We start from the raw sequence: 24,841 nt of genomic DNA, 5'->3' as shown, positions 1-24,841 counted from the left end.
TGGTTATCAGAAATATTGTATTTTCACACACGTTGAAATGAGTGGCGTGTGGCTATCAGGAGTTCATCTGAGGTCTGTGTTTCGCAGTAATCCGGTCTGACCCTCCCTGTCAGGGGGCAACTCCTGCCCTGTCAGACGCCCGGCCATCCCGGTGTTAGACTGAGAGAGTGAAAGCTCTGCAGGGGCTGGATGATTCAGAGCAGAAAAGAACACTCCCAATCCCAAATTCTTCCAATCAGCCCGAGGCGAGGCTTGGATTAGGATTAGCTTGGAGCCAGCGGAGAATTTACGGGGCAGTAAAAAGCATTTACCCTCCACAGAATTTGCTTTTCTATTTATTTTTTCTTAATCAAGCTTAAATTAACATTTAGATCATGAGACAAATTGTTATATCAGACACAGAGTTTTTATTTGGGGGGGAAGCTGTAAGAGAATCAAAAGACTGTCTATCTCAGGTTTGGGAAAAACCTCAAGAATTGAAATTTTTTAAAAAAGGTTGCGAGGACTAATGAGGCAAAAGTAGATTTATTTGTTGGAGCTTCGGAATAAGAACATGACCAGTCAAACATGGTGGTGCTTGCATCATGGTTTGGAGTCGCTTTGCTTGGACAACTTCCTGTAATGGATTTAACCATGAAATTTTTGCGTTTTTATGGCGTAAAGCACTTTGGATTGCCTTGCTGCCAAAATGTGCCATACAAGTAAGCTTGATTGGCCTTTGCACTAAAGTGTTTAACTGTCACAGATTGGAGCTAAATTCAGAAGCAGAATCCCATAAGGAGAAAGTTTTACGTTTCAACAAGATGCAAAATTCATTAAGAGAAAGTTTCTCATTGTAGCGAGATATAAAACTCATTTCTCAATAAAACAAGACTAGTTTTCTATGGCATGACAAGAAAGTATATCTCTTGAACGAGAAACGTAATGACTTGTTAAAAAGGCATTGCTATAACTCTCCTCATGACTCCGTTTCTTATAGTTTAAAAATTCCAAGATAAGTTGCTTTTTTACTGTTACCGCCTTTCCTATTTGAGAGAGGTGATATTTTTGCAACTCCGACTCTGAATGATTGAAAATAATAATACAAATTGAGTCGAGTTAGACAGGTTTATTTGTTAAGCACATTTCAGCAATGAGGCAGTTCAAAGTGCTTTACATCCCTAAAACATAACACTAACCAATGTGTCACATAGCATCAATCAATTATACATGAAATATACTGATCAATATTGTAGTTCTGAATCAAAGGCAACTCTAAGCAGGTGGGGGTTTAGCCTTGATTTAAAGGAACTCAGTGTTTTGGAAGGTTTGCCGTTTTCTGGAAGTTTCTTTCAGAAAACGGCAAAACGTCTACGTGGTTTTGGTGCGTAGAAGCTGAATGCTGCTTCAAAATTGGCGCCCTTGTAAGGCCTAGTTAAAGTCCACAGTAATTGAGATGCAGTGGAATGTCCTTAAATGGAGTTCATTCTTAAATTCCTTCCAGTGCAGCTGAATTAAACTGTCCTGCAAGAAATTAAGGGGCCACATTTCCTCCATAACACTGTGAATAAATGACACTCTGTTGTTTTTGATACCAAGTGTGGTACAAACAGGCTAATTATTTTTTCCACTTGTGGCCAAGTAACCTTGGTTTGATATTCAACTCTCTTTGATGCTCTGAAAGCATTAAGTGCTAAAAAAACCAAAAAAAAAACCAAAAAAAAAAAAACAGGAAAAGCAGAAGAAACTTGAGAGTGGAAATGCATTACCACAGAGAATTTGCTCTTGAGTGAATCATCCTGACAAAAACCAGGTATTATCATTCAGTTCCCAGTTCACCATCAGACTGCAGCTGTCTGCTGTTCCGCGAAGCAAACGAGACATGGAGGTTGAGCAGCACAGACCTGGATGTTTGAAACAGAAGGGAATGAGGGGAAATCAAAAAGAAAGGAGGTAATGAGAAGTTTGGAGCCGAAGATTTAATAAGTAACAGTAATCGCGCTAGCTAGCCGCCGATCTTCTCCTCCCGCAGCCATTAGGAGGCTGAGAGGGCAGCCAATTACTCCCAGAGCTCTGCATGCTCTGTGGTTAATGATGCCGAGGGGGGGGGGAGAAGGTGTATGCGTGTGTGTGTGTGTGTTCTGTTATTGAACACACCTCTGCATTGGTTACAAAGGGAGTGGCTGAGAATACACTTCGACCAACACCTCTGCTGAGATCATAATTCTCCTGTACCTCTAGCACTTGATCCTCACGTCTTCCCATACCTCTAAATGGTGGCTTTCTTCTGTTTTTCTCTCTCACTTGGTCTTTGAGGCAGTTTCAGAAAGAAAAAAGGGGCTCATTTAGTTCTGTTCCTTTAGATATAAAAGCATCTCCTGTCCCACTGACACTTTACTACTCAGGAAGATTTCTCTTGATCCAGATCTCTCTCACACTCCTAAAGAGTATGCAAGAAATTCTCAGATTCCTGGAGAAACTATTGACACTCCATCACTTATATACATATATATCACTGGAAATTTGGGAATTTTACTGATTATATAATCAGAAACACAGCTAATTTGCATTTTCTTTCTCTCTCCCCTCCAACATGATAAAAGTTAACTTAAAATTAAAATTTTGTGTAGCGCTAGCTAGAGGAATAAATGGTTCGTTATCTTTAGCCAATGACAAAAGAGAAATCCTACAACCGCTAAAATCCAATGCCACTCCATTTTTGTTGACATTTTTGCAAAGAAGGAAGTTGCGCTCGTCGCTTTTTCAGAGGTTTTTGGGTCATTTCCTTCGCCACAAGTGAGGAGGGGAACAGGTTTTTCAAAGAGTTTGGATCGTTTGAAACTTTGGTCTTGAATCAAACTGAGTCTACCAGACAGCTCAAGGGTAGTTAGGATGGATTTTCTTAAGACATATAAAGGTAAAGGGGAAGAGGGTGATAAAAATGAACATTATACTTTCCTCCTCCACCAATCAGTATCCTTCAACTTTGCCAATGTGCATGATAAATATTCACCAGCTGTGACATAGACATCCCAGGTGGATGCTGACCTCACATTTCCCATTTCTTTATGTCTGTATCCATCTCAAGATTGAGAAAGACCAGACAGAATGTTCCAGGTGGAAGAAACAAAAATTAAACCAGTGACAGCATCAATTAGAGTCCGTTTTGCCTCCCCGCTCCTCCCAGCCACTCCCCGCGCTGTCACCCTCTAAGGGTAATAACAGAGGGCCAATCAGAAATAGCAAAATCGATCTGGCGCCGGCTGGCTCGGATGCATTTACAAGCAGCCTTAATGACTGCAGACTCATTTCTCCGGGCCGCTGCTGCAATCGCACGGCGCAGCCTTCTTTTTTTTCTTCCCCCTGGCCGAGCCACGAGCAAAAAGAGCAGCGGAGTTTCCCCAGTTGCAGTGAATGTGCCTCTCATTCTCGTGTCTGCCTCTCAGGTCGCAGCGTGACGCTCTTGTAACGTGAAGTGCAATAACGCTTCTGCGCTTTGGCCTTGCTTGTGAAAGAGATTTTTTTTTTTTCTCTTTCTTTCTCTGATTGAAAGCGAAACTGTAAATACGGCTCTCCAGCTTCTTTCATGCGTCCTGACTGAGAGCCTCATCAGTGGGATGTGATTAATGACTGCGTTCTGTTTTTGTGACGTACCATAGCCTCACCTGCCATCATGACAAAATAATATATAATGATAAAGTAATTTATATTGCTATTTTCACCCTGTGGTTTGTACTATAAAGTACCTATGTTTCATTTAGCTTAACCGATTTTGATAATTTTTTCTTCAAAATCACTGAATTTTCGCATTTTCCCATTCAAATGCTTGGAAGAAGGCAGCAGCGAGCTGAACCTCACCTGGGATTGATCAACCTCTCACTAACCGCATTGGCTGCCACTCTATGAGAGCATGATCCTCCTTTCATGTACGTCGCCAATAAAATGGTTAAAAAACATTTAATGTAGTAACTGATTTTCCATAATTTAGCTTATATAATACAATGTACAGTGTTTTTTTGACACCAACTGTGTGTGTAACGTGTTTCGTGTGCTGAGGAGCGATCAGAAACAGCAGAGAACAGATTCGAGGTGAGGCAGGCAGTTCTCCTACCTCATGGCAGGGGGCGCTCATGATCCCAAACATTGTGACTCCACAACCGCAGAGTAAGAGACAGTAGCAGCGAGCTAGCCACACAGTGAAGTCAAGTGCAGCGATATGTTTATGTGTAGCCCAATTATACCGCAATGAAGTGGGTAAGGGCCCCTGAGTTCATTAAACCCATTAACTTATAAATAATAACACTCTCGTGTTTAAACCTTTGTTTAAGTTTCACTTTAGGATAATAATACTCCAGTACTTTTCTATTCTCGTCACTCAATAATATAGCTTTGACCAAAAATAATAAACTTCAAATACTATTCTACAATAAATCAAACACACACCTGTATGAGATTTTGAACATATATTGAACACAATAATAAGTTCACAAAAAAACACTTTTGGTTTCAAACCTGTTTTCAATGTGGGCCCACACTTAAATGTTCACCTAAGCCGGCAATAATTAACTGAAATATAGTCCCAAAAAAATAAACCCGTTGCAGGCCTGATGTGATGATGAAGCGTGGAATTTGGTACCTTACTCCAGAGAAAACCTTGAACCTTCTTGAAATTAAACTTGTCCTTAGTCCGGTTGGCAAGATGTCTTCAGCTCCTTCACAGGATTCAGGAAAACAGGAAGAAAATCCAGCGCAGACACAGTCCTCCAGCACAGTCACAGACTCAATGTAAGCTCATCTCTTTGCACTAGGCTCAGTTCTGTAACGCTCCCATGACGGAAACATTAGTCTTCTGTTAGCCGAGTTAGCTCACAGTACTCAGTGTCCATTCATTGTGCTAATGAATGCTATTAGGCTAATGCGCTAGCGAGCATTACATATTACTTGCACCTACTGTACAGCGAATTCCGGTTTGGAATGATCACAGTAGCTACAAACAAAAGTGTAGAGTTGATATTTATAAATAGACTGTCGAGTTGAGAACCTAAATAGCTACAAAAACACTCGTTTCTCATTAACTCTGCCACATTTTCCAGCGCGGTTTTCTATCTCTCTTCTCTTGTTTTTCCCTCTGTTTTCTTTTCCTGCTGACCCTCAGCCAACCATGGACCAATGAAATTGCTTTGTTCTACCCCACTTCCTCTTACAAACATAAGCCCTTCAAAATAAAATATGGTGAAGATTACTTTCCTATAAAACGGTTTTAAATACATTTCTTTTTGCTAACACATATTTATAACAATTTTAACATATTTAAGCAAACATGCTTAACACATTCTAAATTATTATTCCTTCCATGAACTTAACTCAATACAAAATACTCTTATTTTGGACTGGGTTACACCTTCCCCCCTCTAAATGTCTGGTGTCCCCAACAGACTTTATGAACATTTGGATAACTCAACAATGGGAAGGGCAGTTTTAACCACTTTTTAGCTCTGTATTTTTATGACAACACCCCTATGAACGATAGTGAGGGGTTGATCACTAGCTTTGCCAGGTTCATCATAAGTAAGTCTCACTACTGGTTTAATGGTGCGTTTTGGTCTTGAATGTGCATGACTCATTCTGCTGTTAGAACTACTTGGACATGGCCGGTCATCTTCACTAGAGACAGGTTCAGGTTCTGACTCCAACTCTGACTCTGACTCTGACTCGTGAACAGTAGGCTCTTGTGGTGCACGTCTATTGTTGTGTTCCTGGAGTATTCCCTCCAGATAAGTCCGGTATGGTCGGTGTGGTAACTCCCACTCAAAGTCAGATGACTCAGTTGATTCCTCGGGTGCCACCTGTACTGAATGATCGTTGTTGTGTCTCTTATATGTAGTTCGTCTTTGTGCTCTTGTTGGTAAGTTTGGGTGAACTTCTGGAAGATTATCCACCATGGGCATACGCACATAGTCTCCTATGGGCAAGAGGTTGTCTCTGTGCATAGTTTTGAACTTCCCTTTTCCATTCTGTGGTTTCACTTTATACACAGGCAGGTTTGGCATCTTCTCCACAACCACATAGGGAATATCACACCAGCGGTTCTCAAGCTTGTGTTTCCCTTTTAATCCAAGATTTTTCATCAAAACTTTGTCACCAGGTTCCAAATGATGAAACCCAACTCTTCTGTCATATGCTTTTTTGTTACGCAGATGCAGTTTGTTGGCTGCTTCAGTTGCCATCTCATAAGCTCTTTGCAGGTTATCTTTTAACTTTGCAACATAAGAGGAATGCCGACGGTCTCCCTCTTCATCCAGGGGTGTCCCAAAGCACACATCCACTGGGAGTTTTGCTTCTCGCCCAAACATGAGAAAATATGGAGAAAATCCAGTTGCATCACATTTGGTGCTGTTATAAGCGTGCACTAAGTCACATATGTCAGAGTCAAGGCCCGCGGGCCACATCCGGCCCGCGAGAAGATTTTCTACGGCCCCTGGGATGATCTTGATGTATCATTAGAACCGGCCCGCAGCAAGCCGGCACCCCGTCTGAAAAAATGCGAGATGCAGCGCATCCTCACAACGCCGACGCACTTCGCCTGCTCGATCTTCACAACGCGCCGCACTTCTGCTCGACCTTCACAACGCGACGCACGCACCGTTCGATCTTGAAATTTACGCTGCACTAGACTATATGCGTCATTTAAAAAAATTTCAATGAATATTCGAGTCCGGCCCTCGGCTTGTAGCTAAATTTTTTATTTGGCCCTCCGTCCATTTGACTTTGACACCCCTGCACTAAGTGAACAACATACTGGCTCCATTGTCTTTTCTTTTCTTGATTCAACGTTCCCAGCATGGATAGCAAAGTCCTATTAAATCTCTCTGGCTGCGGATCACCTTGTGGGTGGTATGGGGTTGTCCGAGATTTTTTAATGCCCAATAACGTCAACAGTTCTTTGATTAGTCGAGACTCAAAGTCCCTCCCTTGATCGGAGTGAATACGTGTGGGAAGTCCATAATGCACAAAATATTTCTCCACTAAAATCTTAGCAACCGTGAGAGCCTTTTGATGACTGGGTTTTGACTTTTGGTGACAGCCTTTTGACTGGGTTACATATGGTTTTCTCCTCTTACCACAGCAATCACTTATTAATAATCCCAAAATAACCATTAAGGCTAAAACCATACTACTGCAACAGATATTTCTTTGTGTGGGAAATATCTGAGTGTTTTTCTTTTTAGTGGCGTTGTTGTCAGTTGCTATGGCAACGAGTCTGCCATAGCTGCGCTGATGAGCGAGAGCGAGAAAGAAGTGGTTTTGAGTTGTACTTTAACGGTTTCTCCCTTTGCTGCGGAGCTCAGAACGAAATTAATAATATCTACACGTCCTAGTTTGATTGCGGTAACGGAATTATTCTACGGCAACCGCGCGGCTCTGCATGACATGTAGAAGAATTGTCTTTTTGCCCTCCAGCGTTGTCCACATGCCGGGGGTCTATCTTTGTAAATCTGATTATGATTAAGTCAGTGCCTCACCAGCTACGACCCTCACCACATGTCACTGGTGTAAGTGCTGCAAATGTTGTATTTAAAATATACATGCATCAAGCACAAACCAAGCTTAAGGGGTTTAGACTATGATCATATAAGTTTAGGTTCATATAGCAGAGGTTTTGGTCATAAAGACCTTCATACCAAGACGCCATACTTTTATCAAACACTCAGTGGAAATGCCCTCACGGTGAAAACAGGAGAGTAAGAGTAGGTGCTAACCTGTGAGGAGGTGACGTTATGCTCTGTAACAGCGGACTGATGTGTGAACAGCAATAACGTCAAGTGGCAGAACAAGAGAGCCTGAGAGCAAAAAGCAAAGAGCTGCTCGAGTGTGTGATCTCTGCATCAGAGCCCCAGAGTAAAATCTTCCACCACGATGCAAGCCACAGCGCTGCATTGTGGGAGATCTCCATCGCTCCTCCGTCAGCTCAACACGGGGAGATGGTGAAGGGGAAATTCTGGCTGAGTTGGCTGAGTCTCCGTGACAAAAGCCAGGGGGTAGTTTCACTGTTCATCATTTGAAGCTTCTTCGTCTGAGCCGAGGAAGCACACATGTGCACATGCACTGATCCGGAGAGGTTCTGCGGGAACAAGCAGTGGCGATCCGGCTTGTGAGAACACGAAGATGAGGCTAAATCCTCTTTATGTAAGCAATGTTCTTAGCTTTATTTCGAAATCATGACTTTCTGACGGCAGCTTTCTCCTCACCCCGCCCCTTCTGAACACACGGCATTCCTGCGACGCGGGAATGCAGCTCTAGAGTCCAAATCGACGTAATCGCCAAGTGTGACACGCTGAAGGGATTTGTGGATCTGCTGCTCGGGGCAGCTTTGCATTTTGTAACGATAACAAGATCTGATCTAAAGACACGCAGAGAGCAGTGCGCACAGTGAAACAGTATTCATACAGATGTTTTTTTTTAACCTTACAACCAAAGAAGGTATTTTATTAGGACTACATGTGAGAAAATAAAACAGACTAGCACTTAAGTGTAAAGTAGAGGGAAAGGAAAGCCTTGTTTTGATCAAATACTTTACAAATAAAAATTAGAAAAGTGATTCAGACCCCTAAGTAACTTCGTTAGAATCAGCTCTAAACAGTATTCCAAGGTTTGATTGTTCCATCCCTCAATTTAAAATAGAATCAATCATACATTTACAAATCTACTGGCCTACTAAAAGCATTAAAGGGGCAGTATTATGTAAAAACAACATCATGGTGTGTTATCTCCTCATCAAAACAATACCTGGACTGTTGCCTTAATTTTTTGAGGCATGTTTGAGAAATCCTTGAGTCTCCCGTGGCAACCATTGCACTGAGCAAAGCATCTGGGTGGACCTTTGAGGTCCACTTTTCAAGCTTCTGCGCTTCCGCCTCAGAACAGCACCCAGAGTGATTCTCCCACTCAGCTCCTTCAAACTAGCCAGAAGCAATTAGCAAACACCCAGTGGAATGGCACCATCTGCTGTGCTCATTATAGGAGCTGCTCGTCAGTGGTAAAAACATTGTTAAACCCTTGACAGAGGAATGATGTTGTGATAACTTCCTGAAAGTGGAGTTTCAGAACGAGCAGGAGTTTTTAAAGGCAGAGACCCAATCTGAAGTCATTTTTAAAAATATACTCTATGTTTTACAACAACTGAAGGTGACAATTACTTCATTGTAACTTTAAAATGGCCAAGTGTCTGGAAAATACCTAATAATGCCCCTTTAATCAGAAATGTAGCCAAGTGACCCATGGTGGAGGAGCTACTTATATTTTCGTCTTATGTGGGAGAATGTACAGACCCATTAAATAAATGGGATTATTATTGAAAAGTCCATTTATTCCAGGAGCTTTATCACTGTGAAACACATGATAGAGTAATTATACACAGATGGATGTTTGAAAGCCTTTATTTCTGTCAACTATGATGATTTTCTGCATATAGTTCATGAAGACGTGAAAATTATATTACACCAGAAGAATAAAAAATTATATAGAAATGTGGGTTTAATAAGTAAGCTTAATACCTGCTTAAAGGTTCTCAATTTTCAAAAGGTACTTTTAATCTGACAAATAAGACTCATCGGAATGCATGTTCAAATTTGTTTAATATGACTAATATTAGTTTAGCACATCAGAGTGACAAGACAAAAAAGGAATTTACTAACAATGTGAAGCTAACTTTTTAGATTTCTAGTCTTAAGAAATCTGACAAAGTTTCTTAAAAATGCAAACTATCTTCTAACTCTTTTATATTCCAGAAACGCACCTCTTTCCTTTTAGTCTATGACATACAATCTGAATAAAATTCATAAAAACCTCTGCGTGCAACACGACAAAATATAAGGCACAAGCTACATGCTAACGACTGTAAAGCGCTGTATCTTTAGATGAAACGAGGCAATACGGCACACGCGCTGCGAGTCTAGGAACTGCCAGAAGCAGAGAGAGATTTCTCCATTTGATTCAGTCGTTGCCTTCTCTTTTATGTGTCGCACATTTCAGAAGGAGGTGTGATCACCATATGTCGGGGGCAGGGTGGAATACAGCCAAGACGTACATGGCAGCAGGGAAAATGAGATCGACAGCCAGGGGTGCTTGGTTTGCTTTTGATGGATCATTAGCAAAAAAAAAAAATCCCAAAAAGACGCGAGATGCAAATAATGAGTGGGGGAAATGAAGCGGAAAAGCATGAGGGCAAGGATAATAACTGGAAGAGGAGTCATAACCTTGTGTTAGTGTTTGTGCCAGCAAGCAGCTGGAAAACGAGGATGCTTCTGCCTCACCCATCTGCCTCCCACTCATCGGCGCCGCCCAGTCAGTCACTTTCTACTTCTACTATGGATCACTTTGTGCATATTTCAAACACGGGGCGGCACGGAGGCCACCCTGTACCCTTTGGCTTACTTGTGGATAATTGTTTTGTTGCAAACTCATTGGAAAGATTTAAAATAATAAATAAATAATAATAATAATACTTATGCCTAGAAATGGCTTTGTGTCTCCTTCCTGACTGATTAACGTCAGTGTCAGCGATCTGGAGTTTTGTTTTAATTCCTCCTTTACCAAAACTTCACATTGTGGAAAGGATTCACAATGGGAAGAAGAAAACAGACTTCTTCTGGTTGTCTGCATACGCTGCAAATTTAAACTTAATGTAGCTCTTAAAGATGATGAATATGAAATATACAGCAAATGTTTTCAGCTGCTGCCAAACTGTCATGTTAATTGTATGCACGTTTCCCCCTAGTGGCTTCCTTTTGGGTGGGTTCCCATACCAAATACAATTAGTTTTCCTTTTTTAAATTCCATTTTGTCCTTATTTCTGAAATAGTTTTCTTACTGAAGTCAAAGATATTTGTTTTTATCTTCAAATTAACCAAATGTGAAGTCCATTTAACATTAATGCACTGTAAATAATAAATTGTTGTGGTCCGAACACAGACCCCCGTGGTACATCACACCAAACGACATAAGGCCTATATGCAACAATTTTTACAACGTGTTGAATTTTAGCAATATAATTCTTATCCAGATTAATTTTCTCATATGTCTTCATATGATATTGTTGATAAATCCTTATTGTTAGAAATCTGAAAGCAGAGTAGAAAACAAAGATTCTTTCTGACACTGTCAAGTACAAATGTTGGTAGCCGTGTCTACAGAATCTGGGATATTATCGTTCAGCCCAAATTAGATTCATTTCAAAGTACAACACGGGAAGTGCCACGTCTTGCCGAATGCTGCGACATCCACATGAGCCGCTGTCTTTCTTTTCTCCGCTCCTATCACAGAACAATCCTTGACCTAAATAAGCCACTAATTGCCTCCAGCAACAAGAGAAGGAAGTTGATGCTGAGAGCATAATTACCATCTTCATTTTGAGTAGCGAGTTCTGCACATGGCTGCGACCGTGTCTTTGGGGTTCTTGCCCCCCTCGTGCCGTTTGCTGTTCTGGGACACAAGCTAAAATTTGCTCTGGTGCCTAGAAAGCCCTTCACTCAGGAGGCCTCGTTCAGTAAAGGGATGTCCCCCTTTTTGAGAGCCCTTGCAGAACTGAAATGGAGTGCAGTAACCCTTTCAGTTCTCCGGGCCTGTGGGATAATTCACTTCCCGTGCAATGTGACACTGGCAGCAGGCTGAAAGGAGAGAGGTTTGATTGAGTGTCCTCTTTAACTTGCCCTTGTAATATCACTTACACTTCTGAGCTTTTCTGTCATAGACGTTTGTCTCAATGCAGAAACGTTTGTGTTTGGAATCTAAATTTAAAGCAGTTTTAAATGTCCTTGCTCACTTTTGACAATAGTGAAACAAGGGTCCGCAACTTCTCCCCGACACAACATAGAGCATATAAGCCCACTTCTATGGAGTGAAAAAATGGTACTGGAAAGGCCACGCGCCGGCGTTCTGGTGGTCTGGCTGATGCGAGCAGGACGAAAAGATCTAGAACAGCGATACCAAGGGAGCGCAGGCAGCAGCGAGTTTGGCCCAAGGCATTTAGCAAAGATCAGTGGCTTTTAGAAATGACAAATCGACATTGGGACTGGTTCAGGGAGGAAGGAAGGTGGACGGATGGATAGAGACGGGAGGAAGGGGGGAAAAAGCAGGGTTAATGACAGGATTGGGAAAACGGGTGTTGTGTGTCAGCAGATCGATGGCTGCAAAGTATAGAAACTGTATCAGTATTCTCCTTCACCTCCGCGGCAGAAATAGCTGCTGTTGAGACCCCCATGGGGAATCATAGATTTGCCTGAACGACAGTGTCACTGACGCAGTAGCCATTGTGTTTTAAAGAAATCTTAGAATGCTGTTTTTAAAACTGCAGTTTCCAGTAGTGTTAGGCTTACTGCGTCTTTAATGAGTCTGCATGAATACCCTGCCACAGGGGTAATCACATTCTGTAATTTCATTGACAAAGGTGTCCGGTAGTTTAGGTTCTAAAGAAGGAGACAAAGCCTGAACAGTGGCGTGGTTGGCAGTAGCATCCAGGTCAGGGGTCTTTCTCCATGGAGTTTGCCATGTTCTCCTTGGGCATCGGCATTGTCTCTCCGATTACCTCCGACATTCCAAAACCATGACAGTTAGGTCAGCTACCTCTCTAAGTTTTCACAAGGTCTGAGTTTGTGTGTATGTTCGTCTATCCCTGTGTTGAACTGTGATTAACAGGCGACCAGTGATGTCAGTAACGCGGTACTGACGTCAGACCACTTTTTTCAGTAATGAGTAACGCGTTGCTATTTCAGATCCAGTAGTCAGACTTAGGGTTAGGGTTACTTATCGAAATCACTTTGCGTTACTATGTTCTTTTGTAATTTAATTTTATTTCCTCTACATGTCTTGGGGAGTGATCGCCGTTTCTATGCGACAGTATCAGCAGCGACAGAAACGTAAACAATGGAGGGAAGAGGGGAATGCGCATTTTGTTGCTGGCAAATCGGGAACTATTTTTAGTTTCTGTCGCCAAGTTCAATTATTCTAAGCAGCTTTGGGCTTGTTTTTTTTCTAAAGTCGCTTGCAGATTTAATGAGTCGTGGGTTGCGCTTTTTGGGCTTGCAAATAAGCAGACCTAAAACCCAGAATGTGTCTGACTTCCAGTTAGTTTTAGTCAGACTCTCCCTGTCCATCATTTCCCGGATGATCCGTCCCGCTGTGTCTTTGTTAATGTCAAGTTAATATATTACCTCTGAATGACGTCGAGCTTCACGTTGCGCTCCAGAAAACTGCAAACATCGAGACCAATATGAACAGCGCAATAAACGCGAAAACAGCCACCAGTGAACGAGTTCGTAAGGTTGTGCAACTAAACGCCATTATAGTTATTAATATTAAGATAAGTCACAAATCTGTGCAGCCATCTGAGTTTAGGTTCTAAACTCAGAACCTAAACTCAGCTGCACAGAGCAGGAGGAGCTCTGTGAGCTGTGACACCAAACGCAGGGCCGTAACGCACAACCTGGAGGCTGGGGGGAGTAATGGGGGCCTTCTTAGAGTTTTCTAGACAATACTGGAACACACAAAAACACGCACAAATTACTAAAGTTTTTTTTTTGTACTGTTGTAACCATTAAACAATCTCCTCTTCAGTTCAACCTTATAAGTGGAGACACATTATTGATGTTACCATTACAAAACAGCTTACAATTCAGTATTGGTAAAGATCAATGTGATTTTCACATGTGGCAGAGCGTTGTTTTCTGCTGCTGAAAAAAGTTACTTTTAATGTAACTTAGTTACTTTCCGAATCAAGCAGTCAGTAATCTAACTAAGTTACTTTTTCAAGGTAACTATGCCATCACTACAGGCAACCTACTCAGGGCGTACCCCACTTCTTACCCACTCACCGCTTCAGATAGGCACCAGCAACCCCATGACTCTGCAAGAACCAGTGGCTACAGAGAACTAACACTCCTCTTATATAAAACTCAAATTAATATAAAATTTGTGGAGTGCAAGAATAAATGAGGTCACCAGCTCCTCCAGAGCCACCATGAACCTTTTAGGTACTTCTCTGAATAACGTTCTCAATGCATGGACCGTTAGTTTAGGTTGAAAACTACATTTGGTAGGTTACCCATTGTGCCATATTCTTACCATTTTCAGATGTCTGGGTGTCTGAAAATCTGGTTGTTAAAAAAACAGCAGGGTTGTTAACCCAACTCTGCTTCCTGCCTGATCTTTCTGCTCTATTTGGCCTTTACATTGATGTTTGCTTCCCCACAAACCTCTGAGGCCTTCGCAGAACTGCTATAATCTCAATGTGGTTAAGATGCGAATATCTGTCACATAAAACCCCAATAAAAAAAACAGACATTGACTGAAATGTGAACATTCTTTTGCAAGGCCTCCTTCCATTCTGAACGTGCGAGCTTTGCTCGGGGAAGGATTTTTAATAAAGGCCAGTCTTCTTGACAATGAGCCCACTTATAATGGAGTAATGTCTTAAATATTCCACAGGGCTAGGCTTAGCTGCCGAGGTTAATCTATCTCCAGCAGAAAGATGAGCAAACCTGTGGCTGTATGGACTTCTCACAGGAGCGTGGCTGATGCCGATATAATAGTGTCTCCGGCAGGACGGGTGATGAGGGGGGGTCACGATTCAGCCTGTCAGCAGCAGCAGCAGCTGAGCCTCGTGTCTGCAGTTTGCACAGCATGCAGCAAACCCTATGGATTTTCATATACCATTATCCTCTATGTGCTAGAATTACACACTCGCTAAAGGTCATAGAGCTGCACAGAGCAGATACTGAAACAAACACAGAGGGAGGGGGAAAGGGCGAGGAGGGAGGAAGAGGAAAAAGTGGCATTAATTATCCATCAATGCTTCTCTAGTTTTGCTTAATCTCTGGTTTAACGCACCTCCTTTCCCAAAATCCTCTGCATTTATGGCCCAAACTATAACCCAGCAAATATTGCAATCCGCATCAGGTTTTAATTCCCTTTGGAGGGAATCGGTTCCTGGACTCCTCGAGTCTCTTCCCACACAGACACATGGTGCGCTACAGTCAAGATGCTCGCTGGAGCGCCCTTCCTCCCCTGGTGCGAGCGAACAGAACTTGAGCCGAACGCCGGTTTTTCCGAAACCAGGAGCTCAGAGAGAGCGTGCAGCACTTAACCAAATGCTTGGATCCCTGCACTCATTAAGAACAATTTGAGTTATAATGCGGCTGATATCTAAACAATACAAAAAATAAATAAATAAATAAAAAAAGCCATAAGGCTATTAAAGCTTCCCGCACTTTCCTGTTTGTGAGCACTCATCGTGCTCTATTACGCCGCTCTTTCACAAATTGCTGGCGTAAACAGCGAGGGGATGCATTCAGAGGACTTTTTGGGTCTTGTTTGGTGTCGGAAGAAGGAACAGTAGAGCATTTCCAGACTTGGTCCTACATGACTTTTCTTTTGTGATTCATATCCCTCACATCTTGAATTCTTGTTCCAATACTACATGCAAATGTCCTGTGTAGTTCAGCATTTGCATACGGCGTCTCCGGCACACAGAGAGAGGAGCAGCTACAACCGGTTAACGAATGCGCGCCTGCCACAGCACACTGAATTTGGTGTTACCGACCAGGGAGATGAGCTTCCCACTGTAAATATTTCATGAGATGCAGTTCAAAGAAGGCTTTCCACAAGTCCGCCTCTTTAAAACTGTTAGATGAATATTATATACAAGATATCCCCCTGTGCTCATATCTGGCATGCAAGGAAAGAATGATCGTTCATTCTCGAATCGTGACAAAGACAGGGCTGTGAAAAGATATTTTTCCCACATTTCTTCTGCTTCTGTTGTTTTACATCATTCAGCAACTTTTAATGTCCGACAACGGCAGTGTCAGTAAACAAAAAGTGCACATCAAGCATTGATTTCATTCATTTAGGGGGGGGACTAGGAAGGCTAATCAAGCCATCCTAGTCGTATATGAAAACATATTTGTGCGCTTGTTAAATCATGAATGACTGATTTAACACGTTTCTGGCATAGTTACAGCTAGACCTGTAGAATCAATTACTCATTAAAACAAAACCTGTCTGTAATCAGGAAGTAGGCTAACTAATCTATAGGCAATCAATCAATGTTATTTGTATAGCACATTTCAGCACCAAGGCAAACGCAAGTGCTATATATATCATAAAAACATACAGCCAACAATTGAGTGACAAACATTGCATTTTGATGAGTGCCATCATCAAGATAATCAATACATGTCGAATATGTTGGTCAATTTTTCATACACACCATGCTCTGATGTAAAGACATTTGTGGATAGGTGACCGAGATTGAGATCTGTATGTCTGTAGAGAGTTACCACCCTTTTATAAGGCTTTAAGACTCCAGTAAACCACAGCAAGACGCATTAATCACAAATGATTAACACAGGGAAACAGCGGTGGACCCTTCCAGCAGTGACCGACCTACTAAAATTAGTCCAAGAGCACATCGATTTCCCATGCAGGAGGTCTGGAAACAACCCATAACATCTAAAGAACTGCCTCACTTAAGATTAGAGATCATGGTCCAAGGAATAATTTAAAAAAAGAGACTGGGCAAAAAATGACGTCTGTGGAAGAGTGCCAAGGTGAAAACCATGAAGAACACAAAGGGCTGTCTCAGGTTTCCTACGAAACAATGATCTCTGTGTGTGGTGCTTGTGGTGGTCCACAGTGTGTTGGGGAAGCGGGAGCTGGTGTCATGGTTGGGGTGACTGATTAGGGGAAATTATGTGGGGTGGGAAGTTCATGGAGTTGGGATTGGAGTTTATTGAGAGGTTGAGACTGTTATGTTCCGGTGGTAACTCTAGTTGGCTGGCTTGTTTGGACTATTTGTCCAGGTCCGGGGTCGCTGGTCTATGGGGGCGGGGGGGTCAAGGTTACGTCAGGGATCACCTACTGGATCCAGAGGTTGGGCTTCTTGGACCTGGGAGTAAAGTGTATACAGGGAGTGCGATTGTGTGTAGGCGGTCCATTTTCGTGTATTTATGCCAGGTTTACGGGTGTGAGTGTCCATGTGCGCAGGAGTGTAGTAACATGTGATTGTGTGTGCCTATTTAGGTCTTGGGCTTCCCCCCCCCCTCCTGGAGCATCTCAGGCCTCCCACCAAATGCGGGGCCTATTTTCCCCCCGTCAAACTCCCTGTCAGTCGCTTGTGCCTCTGCCCACATGCCAAAGCAATGGTGGTTCTCGGATTCCAGGGTTTGGTGCTCACTCCCGATGCCTGTTGGCTGGAAGAAACCTTATATACACAAGCATGCTCACCCACAGGTGTTTGGATTCAGGTGCAAACAGATACACACTATATATACATATAATTGGGCTGCAGTTGTCACTCAATGTATCTTGAATTAGCAACAATTACATATGATATGGTCTCTCAGCTCCGTTTTATTTCTCCCTTTCTGCAGGTGTAGAAGCAGATTTCTAGGTGTTATCTTGTATGCTCTTTATCCTTCTCTCTGTTTTTATTTCCCTTTTTCTTGCTGTCTTCCAATTTGAAATGAACCTAAATTTTTAACTATGCATATATATAAATGGGGACCATATAAATATGGCTATATAGAGCACCTGAGAAAAACAACCTTATACTAACATTAAAACGTGGTTGTTTTAATGAGTCGATCTGAGGCTGCTTTGCTTCCTCATGGTGATTTTTTTTTTTTTTTTTTATAATTGATAAATCCAATATTTCTGCTCTTTAGCAGAAAATTATGAAGGACCATGTCCAGCCATCTGTGAGACCACTGCTTCCTTTCCACAGTACAATTTGCAGTCCTGTGCACATTTGGTTTATTTTATGATTTAGCTAAAATCTACATCATCACTACGAGATGGGAAAGGTTAGAGATTTTCTTCATCTGAAAGCTGCGTGCTGCTCCAGTTTGGATAGCTTTGCTGTGTTTATGTAACAAAGAAACCTTGTGTTCCTCAGCTTGCTTTTTTTTTTTTTGCTTTGCTCATAGCAAAAGGTCCTCATGCATCCTGATGAGTTCCAAGCAAAACACTGATCAGCGGAGGGTTGCTGCAGATCAAAAAGAATGAGTGAAAATGCGGTGCTTGAAATCTTCGAGGCTCCTCAGCGGAGGACATTTATGTTTTGGCTGCTGGGTCCTTTATGGAAACAGAATTGTCCAAAAATGAATGCGCTGTTTGCAAAGTCTGACCTCATCTCAAAAAGAGGTCTTCATGAAATTTTTATGTGTAAAAAATAGGCCTCAAAAGAGATTTTTTATTTATTTTTTTAAACCAAAACAAGCCAACATCAAGCAGCATCTCTTTTTACGTTTAGAGATATACTGAACCAATTTCCAATTTTCTTTGAGGTCTGACCTGCTAATTCCAGTTTTGACCAGTTCCAATTTTTCATTCTCGGTACTGTAAGAAAACACAATGTTCTGTATTAGTTGTAAATCCAACAGAAAATTAAACAGTTGAAAGGCTAGTCCATAAATGTACATTAAAAACGGTCACAGTGCATGCTGTTAGCTCCATATAAATGGAATGGAAATAGCTTTGATGTGTATTCTAATAGACCTTTATTGTCACCAGACAGCCGCACAAATCAACGTTAGCTAAACCTTAACAAATGGTGTTTTTTTTTATTATTATTGTAATTTTTGGGGCACTGACTTGTCGGTCACCATCCAGCCATCACTTTATTGTCTTATCTGAAATTAGATTTGAGCACTTATGGTGTCATTTATCACTTATTATGGGGGGGGGAAAATATCTAATCCTGGTAAGAATGCTGTCTTTTTGTCTTGATGAATTCTAATAATTTTTTTTAAAAAATGAAACAAAACTGACAGAATTATAAAAAATGTACTTTTTACTACTTCCTCCACCGTTTCAGTAAATCTGAAATGATTAAATGCTGTTACTGTGTGGGGCTTAGTGATATAAATCACACTTTTTTTAATTAACTGCCGTCACAAAGAAGCCAGTTTCAAATGCCAATGTTTGGGTGCCATGAATGCTGATCCCTGCCTTCACAACCTAACAAAAAGCAATAGTATAAACGTTTTTCTCAAGGGCTAAATATTCTCTTTAGCAAAGCCATGCAGTGGAATGACAAGGAAAATGATGATCCTGGGCTTTTACCATGGAAACTTATCAGATTTCTACCAAAGCAGACATCGTTCATCGTAAACTAGTCCTTCTCCCGACTGCTAAGCAGGTTTCTGGCAGAATTGGTTTGCAAGTTCTTGTGGTGTATTCCTTCCTCAAGAGATAAATGACCCTTGTGACTTTTTTTTAGCCTGCATCATTCATGTAATGATGAACAGAGTATAGATGCTTTCCTTTCTGTGCCATAAGTAACTTCCACAGATTGTTTTCATACCTCTACTTCCGTGACCTTAAATGTTCCCCCATAATATTATTTTCCTCTTTTTTTTTTTTTTATGTTCACTACTTTGACTGCAAGAAAGAAGATTGCACATCAAACAGACTGTGCTTGCACAGATTTATGCGAGGGGTAATAAATGGCTTTTTATTTAATAGCTATTTAAGTTACTATCAGGATTTAGATTTGCTCCAAAGACCCTCTGTGCACTAGAGGAGAGCGCCACACTAAGGACCCGCCCTTGTTCTTATTTTTATCCCCGCCATTAATGTCTTTTCTTTCGCTAACTCTCTCGCCTTCATCTGTCTTCCCTCCTGTCTCCGTCCTTCATTTCCTTGTGTTTTCTCAGTCACGGTTCTTCATCATTTTCCGTTGATGACTCGATTCTTATTGACCAGGAAGGACGAATCGAGAATGTAAAAAAAAAAAATAACAATTTCTCCTAAGGCTACATTTTCTGTAAGAAAAATAAATTAGTTTGCTAGCTAAAAAAAAAAAATCTAATTAACATCATTTGTGTCAATACTAAAAAAGACTAAAGGAAATTTTTCTATGTGTGAAAAAGGAATTACCACCTAGACTGAAACTTGTTGGAAAGGCTGTGCTGATCAACACACAGTTATTGCAAAAGTCATCGACCTTCAGCAATAACTGACAGTGAGTCCTTTCTGGTCCACCCTTCTTTTGCTCCAGGCCATATTGTAGGGTGTTTGAGTTTGTTCAGTGACCACTCTGAAAAGTTCTTTAAATATGACCTTGGTGGTGCGCTTTGGATCATCGTCCTGCTTCATTACTACATGTGCTTAAGCTTCAGATCTAAAATTAATTAGTACCTCCATGCTGCCTTGCAGTGGTCTTTACTTTGGCAGTCAATCAATCAAGTTTATAAAAGTGCTTTGCATTGTAAAAACATTTCTAAAAAAACCAAACGCATTGTACGGTCAACAGTTGTGAAAATCAATAATGGACATTACAAACTTCAAACTGGAATTTAACAAGCAAGACTAACGAGGTTTTGAGAATGACATTTGTCCTTTTATTGCCTACAGCAAACAGCTTCATTGCTGATTGGTTGTGAAAAGAGCAAATCAGACCTTTTTACAAAAGTTTTTACTCCTTCACATTTATTCCTTTTCCATTTCCTATGGCAAAATGCACAAAACGCCGGCAGTTCTGACAGTTTTTACATCCCGGAAACAGGAAAGAAAAAGCTGATGTGTTTTAGCAGTAAAATACTTTAGCTTTTTCATTTTAAAGTAAAAAAAAACAAACAAAAAACCCCCAGCTAACTGGTATTTGTTCTCCATCATGCTGTGTCCCATTTACAGAATAGAGTCTCCACCTAAAAGAACGTCCTAATTGTGTCACAGTGAATGCAGATTCTATTTAGATGGGAAATCAAAGTTCAGTAGGCACTGTCATCCTTTTTTTCTTTAATTATTTGTGCAGTTTCTTGGTAAAGATCATTCAGACTGCCTCTGCTAGCTGGTGTTATCAACAAAGCATATGGGTATTTTTAATTAAGCATCATAAAGGTATTCACTTCAAATTCCACTGATTTTAACAGTTTGTGTAGAGTCTGACATCTAAAAGATTATAATCTAACCTGAGATTTGAAACATTCTGACCACTGTCTGAATGGTTAATCCCTGGTCAGTTTTTGTGGCAACTGTCTGAATGAGGTTAAAGATTTTTTATATCTTTTTTTTTTTTCTACTACCAACAGTACACTGTTTTGGGTCAACCTTACTGCTCTTAATCATCTTATTAAACAGATTAGAATAAAAAAAAAAAATAGTAATTGATTCTAGTTTTTGGGAAATTGCTGCAGCTGAATTTAAGTGTGTGTCTGATTTGATTCATATTATTTTACTATAAATTCATTAATCAAACTTAATTTATTTCTGATTTTATCAAACATCTATGATGCTGTAATTATTGTGAAGCAATGTGGTCAGATGAGATTGCTGTAAATGCAATACATTTTGATTTGATTAGATATTTGTCTGGGAAAGCAGAGCCCTTAGCTTAAATAGCTGAAACTAACTAAGGGTGGACAAGTAGTTGCCTCCCAAAACATTTTTTAGACCAATCTAATTTTTATATTAGACAAAAATGTGCTGCAGAAACGTTAAAAAAAACAAACAATCTACGCAATTTTCCAGATCATGATTTCAGGAAAATCCTGCGTTCGAATCCCAGATTGCGGTTTTTCTGCATGCAGTTAGCATGTTCTCTCTGGGTTCTCTGTCTACCTCCCACTATCCAGAAACATGACTGTTAACTTAATTAGCCTCTCTGAAATGCCTGGAGGTATGAGAGTGTGTGTGCCTGGTTGTTTGTCCTGTGTGTTTCTGTTTTGCCCCTGGCGACCCGTCTCTTGCCCTAAGGCAGCTGGTGATGTCCACCGGTCGGTTGTCTGGGGCTGCTTTATGATTTGTCATAACTGACTGAATCACAAACTCTGCTCTCTGTGTGACAGTCCTTCAGGAAAAGGTCTGGCTTTAAGCTCAAACACAATTGGATTACAGAGCAGGACAGTACCTGCGTTCCCACAACTGCAGGATTTCCATTCAATAAGAAATGCAATTACAATCCAGCCATCCATTTTCATACACCTTTACCCCGTTGGGGTCGGGAGGGGTGCTGGTGCCTATATCCAGCTGTCAACGGGTGAGAGGCAGGGTACACCCTGAACGGGTCGCCAGTCCTTCGCAGGCAATTAAAATCCCATGTGAATAAATTTGTTCACGTAGCAGAAGTGAACAAATTGTAGCAGAAGCCAAAGTACGGTGTTCATTAAAAGACAAACTACTACTTCAACTGCTGCAACCCAAAGAACAATTATGACATCTTTCTGCTGACATATTTAAATATTTAAGCCACTGCCCTACAAGACAATTTAAAACACGCAGCACCATGATCTTCCAACTACTTCCTGTTGTCTTCTTCGCGGTCTGCGCAAGTGGCAACATCCGGTTGTTAATCACGTGACTTGTGTAACCCAAAAAAAAAAAAAGGTGTACCCATAACAGCTTTGCAAAAAAAAAAAAAAAAAAAACACCTTTCAAACTCTTGGAATTTAGAAATTGGGAGGTTTCCATTAAGAAAATTTATTTACAAAATGTTACATTTATGATCTATTTTTTGTTGAAGGTAAACGTAGAAAAATCATCACCTGGCACCGTGTAGCGACCTGACTGTGAAGTCTGTTGGCTCCAGCGCCATTGCTTTCTCCTTCACGAAGGCTTCTTTGTGTGACCCAGTCGGTGAGAGTGTAACGGAACAAAGCAGAGGAAGATTTAATCTAACCGCAGAGGTGGCCATAACAAGAGTATCAGCGAGCCGCAAAATGGGGCCAGTTACGCAGAAGAGGACCTGAAAAGGTCACGAAATCTTCAACAAATCCTCTCCGAGTGCACTCAGAGTGAGACAAGGCAGACAACCAGCAGCCATCCGTTCTGTCCCGCTTGACGGGGACAATCAGCAGGTCATCAGGAAGCTAGGAAGGGAACAAAAGCAAATCTTTGGCCAAAAAAAAAAAAAAAAAAAGACAGGAAACTGTGAGGGAGAGAGAAAGGAGGGTGGAGGAAAGAAATAGAAATAAAAAGGGATGAAACTCATGAGCTGCCCTTGGTCTCAGGTGGGCTCTCAAAACGCCGGCCTTACAGAGCGATGGGAGACAACAGGTTGAAAACACTCAACAAAAAAAAGGATCGATAGCTCCTGTTAGTTCGCTTGGACGAGTGCTTGCTGCTTTGCTCCAGCCAGGCGTACCGCGTCCAGACCCCCTCCCACTGCTGTCCGTCTTTTCTCCGCTCTTTTTCAGCTTTCTCTTTCCCTTCTTTTTGTCTCTGCTTCTCCGTTGTGCCTGAGCTGCTGGCAGGAGAAGTGAATGCAGCGTTTTATCCTCCTATGAGCACATTAAACAGCTGATCGGGAGCGGCTTTCCAAAGTCTTAAACTGGACTTTTGAGTTAATCTCTTCTACCACTTTTTATAGTCCTGCCTCCCCTCTTCAATCCCCAGTTCTGTACGCTGCAAAACGCAATAAGTTGACTTTTTTCTAAAAAAAACCCCAAAAACATTCAAACTCATTGCCTCAAAAAAAACAAAAGAAAGTTTTCAAAAGCTGTACATCACAAGTTTAAACAACTCAACAAGCTTGGTAGTTTTGAGTCAGTTGTAATGACATAATATACATAACTCTACTGTAAAACCTAATTTGTTCTCCTTACTGAAAAAAACACAAGTTTAAAGTTGTTTAAACTAAAAATATTTGTGTAATTTTAATGAGCGTAACTTCAGTAAACTTAATAAATTTGAAGATGTTGTAATTATTTCAGACATCAAAAGCTTATGTAGATGGTGATGGCAGTACAGTGGTAACGCGAGTGCCTCACTAACAAACAATTACTGGTAAACAGGAGAAACAAATACTAATCAGTTTTTACCTTTCATACCTATTTAAGATTTTTCATTATGGCGGTGCCTCCAAGGAACAAGAAAAATTTGAGCTGGTTTATTTTGAACTCACTAAGAGTGATGAATTGTCTCTTTTAAATCAAAATATATGTAGTAACAAAATTAGGACACAACTCAAAGAGTTTAATGTCAAAATAAGAATTTAGAACATAAAAAAAATCACTAGGGCATAGGATAAAAATTAATCGAAATTAGGATGTGTTCCAACACAGGCAGAATATTGATCCAAACTAATTAAATAAAAAACACAGAATACCACAGTCTGATAAAATGGTTCCCCTTTAAGTTCAGTTCAGAACTTAACTATTCGAATAATGAATTCTAACTGAAAAAAAGAAACCCCATTGCAGGTCTGAGCCGCAACTGGTGTTAGTTGGGACCAAAAAAAAACAACAAAAAAAACAACACAAATGGTAGCTTCACTTGAAACCAAGCGGAAAATAAACATGCCCGCTATAGTTTACTCACAGAGGCCATGGATGAGGGCTTGTCCGTGACCAAGGGGTACCACTGAACAGCTGAGAGCCTCACAGCGCCGGCTACATGGAAAACACTGGCAAAACTCAACGTCGGAAGAGTCCAGGTACACTGTGCGATAAAAGTCTCTTGTTAAGTTTCTTATATCTGGCTAAGGATAATATACTCTCATACAGTTACCTATAGTTTTGCGGACTAATGCTAAATGCTAACTCGTCATTAGCGTCATATATTTACCCGCAGAAACCATTTACAGCAAGTACTCACTCACCCGGAGGTTCAACAGTCCAAAACAATAAAGTAGACTCTGCATCCGCACGTATATTTATCAACGTTTCTCTTTAGCTTAGCTCTTTCAGCAACCTTCTAGCACAGCAAAACTAGCAGCCGAACCCCGCAGGCTAACCTGACCTTTCACCTGCCTCACTTAGGTCCCGCCCTCACACATATGATTGGACAATCGGTTTCAACAAATGAAATAAAAGAATATACAAGATTGACAGCACAACAGTGTAGGTTGTGAAATTATTATTTATAT

At 41.0% G+C, this 24,841-nt stretch overlaps 3 protein-coding genes and 2 long non-coding RNA genes across 6 annotated transcripts in view; 2 read left to right on the top strand and 3 right to left on the bottom strand.

Moving 5' to 3' along the window:
• LOC122843333 overlaps positions 1–24,841 on the top strand; it is a 705,002-nt gene that overhangs the window by 322,495 nt on the left and 357,666 nt on the right. The window lies entirely within an intron of this gene.
• LOC122843340 (hippocalcin-like protein 1) overlaps positions 1–24,841 on the top strand; it is a 54,360-nt gene that overhangs the window by 5,266 nt on the left and 24,253 nt on the right. The window lies entirely within an intron of this gene.
• On the bottom strand, positions 339–8,144 carry LOC122843344. The gene is made up of 3 exons (XR_006372692.1): positions 7,740–8,144; positions 1,749–1,883; positions 339–616 (listed from the first exon to the last, which is right to left on the bottom strand). It is a non-coding gene; the product is annotated as an uncharacterized LOC122843344 (long non-coding RNA).
• LOC122843338 lies at positions 4,209–7,023 on the bottom strand. The gene is made up of 2 exons (XM_044138007.1): positions 6,766–7,023; positions 4,209–6,392 (listed from the first exon to the last, which is right to left on the bottom strand). The coding sequence occupies exons 1-2, from the start codon at positions 6,820–6,822 to the stop codon at positions 5,469–5,471; spliced, it is 981 nt and encodes a 326-aa protein (XP_043993942.1). The 5' UTR covers positions 6,823–7,023; the 3' UTR covers positions 4,209–5,468.
• Positions 18,778–24,836, bottom strand: LOC122843342. Its single transcript, XR_006372690.1, has 3 exons — positions 24,575–24,836; positions 24,295–24,414; positions 18,778–22,844 (listed from the first exon to the last, which is right to left on the bottom strand). It is a non-coding gene; the product is annotated as an uncharacterized LOC122843342 (long non-coding RNA).

Source organism: Gambusia affinis, linkage group LG14 (assembly GCF_019740435.1).
Source record: "Gambusia affinis linkage group LG14, SWU_Gaff_1.0, whole genome shotgun sequence".
In the NCBI taxonomy this organism is placed as follows: Eukaryota; Metazoa; Chordata; class Actinopteri; order Cyprinodontiformes; family Poeciliidae; genus Gambusia; species Gambusia affinis.
Note: the sequence above shows the minus strand (reverse complement) of the source record. Positions and strands in the feature narration are given on the sequence as shown.

Bases quoted from the DNA above. Each gene is read 5' to 3' on its own strand.
- LOC122843338 (XM_044138007.1), bottom strand. From the start codon at position 6,822: ATGCTGGGAACGTTGAATCAAGAAAAGAAAAGACAATGGAGCCAGTAT. The intron at 6,393-6,765 runs TTAGTGCAGGGG...GACATATGTGAC, and splicing joins GGAGCCAGTATGTTGTTCAC to TTAGTGCACGCTTATAACAG.